Consider the following 8,583-nt stretch of genomic DNA (forward strand, 5'->3'; position numbering starts at 1 on the left):
CGGACAGATTAACCAGGAAAATGGAATGACGTCAGTGGCTCTACTGGAGTCGGACAGATTAACTCACACCACTTGGCTGATCCATGACGATAGATGTGGCCTGCTGTTTTCTCCGGGCCGACTGCTGTTCTTTTACTGAACTCACTCCCAAATTGGGTTACGATTGATTGTTCATTATGCATTTCTATGCAGTGTATATCCTCAAGCAAATACAGTGGACACACACATTAATGAATGACTTAGTTTCACCAGTGACTGGATGATAAAAGTGCTGTTAATTCAAGTTATAAGCACTCTGCATGAGCTTTGTCCTCCCTTACAAGAATATAATTAATGTATTTGGTTACTTGGAGCTGTCAGTGGTTTTAGACATATGGGCCCCATTATAAACATTAACACAACTTTTTTTTAAGAGACACTGGCATTTAAATGTAAATGTACAGTTTTTCTTTCGCTTTGATACATTTCTCAAATCATTCTTGACATTTGCAAAACAGTAAGTGCATTTCTCAAGACAATTCGTCCAAATAGCAAAACAACATGGATTGTAGGTTACACCTTAGTGTGTGGGAGTTTGATTGCAAGAGACTGGACAAGATTCACATTTACGCTTTTACTGTTTGTACTGTAATTTGTTGACAGACCATGTCATTGCGATACAGAAAGGAAAAGACAGCACTGCATAGCACAAATAAGGGAAAAAAAGAAGAAATGTGAACATAGGACAATCTCCTTAGGGAAAACTGTACATGCAGTGCTGTAGGAATTACAGTGCAGTCTTCCTACACCTCCTGACGTTCCTGTCTGTTGGGCCACAAATTCTCATCCACATCACAACGGATATCTTTAGAAAAAAAGTCTAATGGAAATGTATAGAAATATGCTTGACATATTATGACAACTTGTTCAACCATTTTGCATGTAAAGACTTATGCTATGAACTAATGCCTAAATGTTGTCGGGGGTGAGACTATTCAACAGAGACCCATTATAATACATTTTGATCAACATGACATAAGCAATTGATAATGTAGGAAACATCAGAGAATTGTACATAATCATTTGCATGGATGTACCAAAGCATTTGCAACTTATTCAAAGAAATGAGAAACTGCTTTTTTGATGTGCACAAGTGACACAATGATGTGAAGATTGAACATGGTAGTTTTGAGATTTTCAATTCCAATCTGAGAAAAACTGTAATGGAGTTAACTAGTTAACTGAGGTTCGGGACCGGGCCACGCCTCAACCAATCACCTGACTTCTTAAAACCTTCTTATGTCGGGCCGCCCCTTACAGTACTGTTTGTCTCGTTCTCTTAAACCCTTCCTTCCCCTCCCTCTCTCATCCATTTAACCATCTTTAACATTCTCTGTTCTCTTCCCTTACAGGTTGTATCAGGGGATCCTGAGATGATGCCCCACTCTGAGTCTTGTGGCAGCCAACACCAAATGCCCAGATCAGCCTGTCCACCATCCCTTTCTCGTCTTCTTCTTCATCCTCTCCCTATTCATCCCTAACTTCTTCAATAAATAACTCTCCAACATTCATGGTTGTGGCGTGGTCCTTGCTCGTGAATGAACATTAAAGGATACAAAGTTAATGTATTGCAGGAGAAAGAAGTCACCCAGCATGTGTTGTCTTGCACTGACCTCTAGTGGTCAACAGCACACACCTCTTTTTCCAGTTTATTTCTGAACAGAAAATGTGAATTATATGATATCATACTCAGTATTCTAGAGTATGCATCTGTAGGAAGTTTGTCTTTTAAATGTAACCCAATAATGCAATGCAATTAGCATACGGTACATGACAAACAACAGAGCAAGGTTTCAACTTGATTACCGAAGCATCCAGATGTCATTTACCCCTCCAAACAGAGTGTAACACAGTTGAAAAGACATTATCTGGCCAACTGATCAAGTAACTTCAGTGTCCTAAGGGATTTCAGACAGGGAAAAAGCAGCAGATCTACATGTACATGCTAACAGTTAATGAGGAAGTCTGATATGTAGCAGCTCAGTTTAGAGGGAATAGTCATCTGCATGTGTGTCATGTGCATTCATATCACACGGAAGAGGTGTGTTTGCTGACCTTTTGGCCTGTTGATACTGTACAGATGGATGTTTAGCATTAAGCTAATAGCCAAGCATTTATTTCTCACTCAAACTTTTGTCTTGTGTCATCTCTGAAACTTTTAAAAGTAGCAGCTAACACAAAGGAGTATACTAGCTTGTCAATAGATTAACAGTGATTATTTTCCTGAATAGTTTGTTAAGTAGTGGGCACCGTTGTTACTGTGGAATAAAGCAATGCACTCTCTCTGAAGTGGTTAAAATAGAGGGACCATGTTGCCCTTTCAGCTTAGAATTCAGTGGAGAAAGGACTTCTATAATTACTCAGTGACCTTTCCGTACTGGAGGCTATATAGCTTTCATCACATTGACTACTGTAATCAATGTACACAACTCACAGAACAAACTCAACTTGAAAAGGCTCTAGACTCCCCAGTGGCTGTGACAGCAGCACAAAAGAAAACTGATTTTAGAGGTGTGCTTATGAAAAAAGATCTGTGCCTAATTGTATTGAATGTGCACTTGAAGTGTATATCAAATTTTAAGTTAAAAGTATATTAAAAAAAAGTCCTTGCACATAATATAATAGCCCTATGTGAAATAAAAAGCCACTTAAGTGTAGCCACTTAAAGAGAGTTCACTTCCACTTCCGTCTCTTAACACACTTTAAGTGCACTTTGTAATGTCAAATTAAAACTTTTATTTTAAAGTACATTTTAAATCATTGTTTTTTTTGTTTTTTTGTGCTTTAAAGAAGTACACTTATTTTTAGTTGACTAACATACTTCATGATTTTTAATTGTGTTATTCAATAGTGCAGTCAATCTTAAATGTCTAAACTACAACTTCATTACTAAAGAAAGTGTACTAATTACTAATATATATATAAACATATATGACATACAAATTTCAAGATAATTGACATTAAAGTATATTTAAGTTTACCATAAATACTTGTCAGTACATTTGGCAGTATAGGTAATTAATTATGACATTACACAGATGTACTCAAGTCCTACTCAAGTGTGTAAAAATAAACAACAACAAAAAACTTATGAAGTTGAACTAATTACATTCAATATAAATTTAAACTATACATTTCCTTTAATTGCAAATAACAAGTATATTATAAAGACTTTTTATTTATGTATAATCATAACATATTATTTCCGTGAGTACTCTTTTTAAAAGTATGCTAAAGTCTACTTCTTTGTCACAAGAGAGTAACTGTAACATTCATGAAAACTGCCTAATATGGGTAGACAATGAGAGATTTACATGTCAGCCGAGTCAGACAAATGAGGAGTGAGAAAACCTTGTGCATCAGTTCATGTGATTCACTAAAACAATTGACTCACTTATGTAAAGACCACCTGTGATTCACAACTGGATTTACTTCAGGATCCAGGTTTTATACTCATCAAATGGTGAGCCAACACAGAACCAAAAATGGGAAATAGTTTGTAAGTGTTTTTTGAACATTATTATACATATCTATCTATCTATCTATCTATCTATCTATCTATCTATCTATCTATCTATCTATCTATCTATCTATCTATCTATCTATCTATCTATCTATCTATCTATCTATCTATCTATCTATCTATCTATCTATCTATCTATCTATCTATCTATCTATCTATCTATACACACACACAGGTCACAGGTTGCTCCAATGAAAACGAAGAAAAACCTCCACAAATCAAACAAGGTTTATTTTAAATGACTCAAAGACAATCCAATGACATAACCGTTTGCAAACACAAGCAATACCAGACAACTGAAGAATGAACTAACAGCAACTTAAATACATGGTAAATGAGGGAAATAATGGTTAACTCCTGTGAGGATCAAATTGATTACCCCATGACATCTAAAAGGTGGCAGGAAAACTGAACAAAGAAAGACATGTAACTATTTTTATTTTATTTTGTATTTATTTTTTAAGAAAGAAGGCCTGTCATGTAGCCTACAATTATTTGTGCAAGAAGTTTGCCAATATACATAACCAACACTGACACATAAGTTTATACTGTATCTGTACTAAGTGAAAAATACAATTAATTTCTTAGATAACCATAACATACAAAGTATAGCATACAGAAGAAGAAATTAATGTTCCTATCAGAAAAATGTCTGAAAAGGGTATACGGCAGGCACTTTTTTTCAAAGTGATGTGCTTTAAAATACTCTAATTGCTCCTTGGTTCCTCACTACTCTGTCCTCCATGACCCAGAAATCGATCGAGCCCCATCATGAAGGATATATCAATTTACTAAAGCCACTATAAGGCAAGGAAGCTTACGGAGGAAAAAATATAGGTGTACTTGCCTGAAGTCTTTTTTGTGTCCAATAATTCTTTACACTTCTGGATTACTGAACATAAAAGTTCTAATTTTTGTTTTTTGAGTCAACCATAAATTGTATATTTACTGTTGATTTAACATATCAACAGTACATCTTGCTTTATTCAATATGTCTTGTTAAACCAGCTACATCAACACAACAGCACAGCAATGTATTAAGCAGTACAAAGTAATGTTTTATTACAGTTTTTAAATATTTAAGTACATTGATATTATAAATATACATTACATATATACATTATATATTCAAAAACAGCTTTGGTTTTGAATATAATCCATGGTTTTCTTTCAAAAAATAAAATAAGGTTTGCTTTAGTGAAAATGAAATGTTGAAAAATATTACCAATAAAATACGCTCTTTCAGTTCACTTATAATATAAAAAATGAGTTTGAACAATCAGACAAATAAGAGGTATTTATTTTTTCACCTGGGAATCGAACCTTGATCATGATGTTGCTTGCACACGCCTCCATTTGAGCTTCCTTGTATCTTCATAGTGACCTACACACTATATGAGGCGTGATGGGTGGGTATACAGCTCTCAGTGCCAGCTTTGTTATTCTGTTGTCTTTGGGACTGTCACCGCACTTGCTAATAACAGTTATGTTTGTGAGCACAGAGTTGCTTTTCTGTCTAGGATGCAAAAGACTCCAAAAAACTCCTCGAGCTCTCTTTCGGAAGTGACTCCCTACGACAACATACAAGAAAGGGTTTATTGAGCTATTGCTATACCCTAAATAAGTTGCCAGCTGGTTGCCTATTTGTAATGTGTGCTCCCAGAGGCACCCAGGTAAGAGCTGAAAGTAGTCGAGAGTGTCTAGGAACCGCACCAGCTGAAAGGGTGTCCAGCACAGGAGAAACACAGTGAGGACCATCAGAACCAGCTGAGCGGCCTTCCTCTCTGTCTGCACCCTTGGTTGAATCCCCATTCCCCGATTTTTAAGCGCCTTGACCATGTGAAAGGTGCAAAGTGAAATGATCGGCAGGGGAACCAGGAATCCAACCAAGTTCGTTGTAAGGTACAATTGGAGCACCCAGGCCGGATGAGGGTACACTAGGTAGCAGGCTTCCACCCCTGCGATTGGAACAAAATTGACTCTTCGGAAGAGCAAGGCTGGGAGGCTGAGGGTGAATCCAACAGTCCAAATCACCGCGCAGATACGCTTGGCCCATTTGGGGCATCTCAGCCTACTAGGATTCATGGGTTTGGCCAAGGCGAGGTAGCGGTCCACACTGACCAGCACTAGGAAGAATATGCTGCAGTAGTAGTTCATCGAGATGGCGGTGTTGACCACCTTGCAGAGCAGTTGACCAAAGATCCACTGATAGTTTCGGACTATGGTGACCGTCCAGAAGGGCAAACAGAGGACCATAATGAGGTCTGCAGCTGCCAGGTTGCCCAGATACACATCAGCTACGCTGCATGGCTTCCGCTGGAGGAAGAACACACAGAGGACCAGACTGTTGCCCACTACTCCCAGAATGCTGATAAGAGCCAGAAATGGAGGCTGGAAAGACGACAGCCATATCCAGGCAACTGTGTCGTTGCAGGGAACGTTCGATGAATTTAGTTCCATTGGGACACTGTGAAAAAGATATAATTTTTTTTACTTTTAAGATTTACTTTGAAACTATTTTCTTTCAGAAACTGCTAGTACATTTCACAAGTTATCACAAAGAAATGGCACGTAACATTAAATTAAACATGAAGTTTGAAGTAGAATGACTAAAATTGTGTTTTCTTTTAAAATGGATGATAATAATTATCAATTTATGTTCAGGATAATCACACAATCCTGCTGTTTATTCCTGAATTGGTAAAAGTTGAAGTTTCCTTGTTTGGCAACTAAAAACAACTAATCCAACTCAAGGAATGAAGGGGAGTCATTTGCTGGAACTTATCCATCTGTCTAAGCAAAACCTGGAAATTCCAAGTATATTTTCAGTAGGCTGCATAGCATTCTTACATATTTTCAAAATATTAGAAAATGCTATTTTCAAGTTTGTATTTTGATTTATATTGATTCATCTCTATATCAGGTAATTCAATTATATTATTTAAGAACATTAAAGTCTCTTTTCAATGCTAGCATAACCTGTTATTATGATTAGTGATGAATGTAACTTGTACTGTTTGAATATAACTATTATTATTAAAGTCCTGATGACTTGTAAGAATCTCACCTACCTTTCATGTTAAGTGACAGTTCCAGATTATAGATCCAGAGTCACTATCCGTTCACTTCCGATGTGTTGTCTGGCTGAATCTCCTCCAACAAGACAGTGGTGTGATCAGACAGGCGCTCTTATAAACGCATAATGAGACTGTCGTCACTGGATGCCTGGATCTGTTCTCACTTTCCATTTGTCATGCTCTGGCTGTCTTTCTTGTGAGTAAAACACTTGCACTGCAGCTTCACTGTTATTAAGCTGATATGAAGATACACATTATGACTCAAGCGTGACTCTGCCTTTATAACAAATCTTCAGCTCATGACACAGCAACTGTAGATAAGCCAGATATTATATTGGTATTCCAAAATGATTTCACAATATGCAGTCTTTTCTTAAATGTCTTCTCAGATGCATGACCTTAAAGACAGAATTTGAAAGAAAGAAAAAAACCCTACATTTTATGGAATAAATCAAATAAACACAAATTTTGAGTTGGCAACAGTAATCTTGCAAAACCCAACAGGCCAAACAATATAAAGTGCTTCTCCTTGACCCATGGATACAGCTATTAGATTTTGAGTATTGAAAATAAATTCCCCTCAATGTTCACTCAGAAATTCAATACCACCTTTGTGTTTACATGGTCAACAAACTAAAAACGGAAAATATTTCATGCATTTTGGTCATTCATTTACACGACAACAGCGTTTTGGCGGCCTGAAAACACAAATCTTTGAAATCAGGTTTCAAAGTGCAAGTTTAAAAAAAAAAATTATACCGTTATCGTCTCCATGTAAACAACAAAACGTTAATCTGTGAAACCGGTGACATCATGCACATGTGTATTCCAGTTCAGTCTATAAGCGTGTGATGTTTCTTTACAAAGTGCCATTGCCGACTACTGGGCTGGCAGAATAATACAGCATTTTAGTCGCATTCACAGATCAGTGTGAAAGGGGATAATTCTGACAACATTGATGCCTGTTCGCCAAAAAAGTTTAAGGTTTTTAGTACATCACTGTTGTGTAAACATACCCTTAGATTCCATGAGAAACTAAACTTAAAATCAGGCATAACGTTACATTAACATTAGTTCATGCCATTCAAATATGGGTAACTTTATACTAAGAGGAACTACCTCATGTGTGGGGTAAAAGACCCCCCTCACCACCCCATACATTCATAAGAATTTTAAACAAAATAAACCAGTTTTAGGATTTATTTTTCCTCAAAATCTGTTGCTCCATCAATGTTCAATACAAACATACATATTTTTCTTAAGGTGTGCCTTTACTGTAGCCCCATTGTATGCTAGTACTTGAGTGAGAAAATATTTAAATTATTATTATTATCAATAACAACAAAAACATTTCGGGTGATCAATGCTCAGCAAAATGACAGACTTACTATCTATGACAAGTGACATGACGTGAAGGCCAGGTATGGTTAAAGGATTAGTTCACTTTTAAAAAAACTTTTGATGATAATTTACTCACCCCCATGTCATCCAAGATGTCCATGTCTTTCTTTCTGCAGTCGAAAAGAAATTAAGGTTTTGGATGAAAACATTCCAGGATTTTTCTCCTCATAATGGACTTCAATGGACTCCAAACGGTTCAAGGTCCAAATGACAGTTTCAGTACAGCTTCAAAGGGCTTTAAACAATACCAAACGATACCAGACGGTGAATAAAGGTCTTATCTAGCGAAACGATCAGTTTCTGCGAGAAACCAAGCAGTATTTATTATTTTACCTCTTATCAGACGAGCGTGATCATCTCTGAGCTCAGCCATAGCTTCCGCCAAGTGAGGTCAAATACGATCCTGGTCATAGATATATCGATCGTAGATGCCTCATTCTACTGATCCGTGCAGGCGCTCATGAGGCATCTACGTACACATCTATGACCACGATCGTATTTGACCTCACTTGGCGGAAGTTATGGCTGAGCTCAGAGATGATC

General features: G+C 36.9%; 1 protein-coding gene across 1 annotated transcript; it reads right to left on the bottom strand.

The window, feature by feature from the left end:
* Nucleotides 1-3,774: 3,774 nt before the first annotated feature.
* On the bottom strand, nt 3,775-6,726 carry LOC307135096 (B2 bradykinin receptor). Its single transcript, XM_079831275.1, has 2 exons — nt 6,634-6,726; nt 3,775-6,029 (listed from the first exon to the last, which is right to left on the bottom strand). The coding sequence occupies exon 2, from the start codon at nt 6,020-6,022 to the stop codon at nt 4,937-4,939; it is 1,086 nt and encodes a 361-aa protein (XP_079687401.1). The 5' UTR covers nt 6,023-6,029; nt 6,634-6,726; the 3' UTR covers nt 3,775-4,936.
* Between the last annotated feature and the right edge of the window lie 1,857 nt (nt 6,727-8,583).

This window comes from Gobio gobio (genome assembly GCF_949357685.1).
Source record: "Gobio gobio genome assembly, chromosome: 12".
NCBI classification, from domain to species: Eukaryota; Metazoa; Chordata; class Actinopteri; order Cypriniformes; family Gobionidae; genus Gobio; species Gobio gobio.

Excerpts from the sequence above, each read along its gene's own strand:
- LOC307135096 (XM_079831275.1), bottom strand. The coding sequence starts at position 6,022 with ATGGAACTAAATTCATCGAACGTTCCCTGCAACGACACAGTTGCCTGG.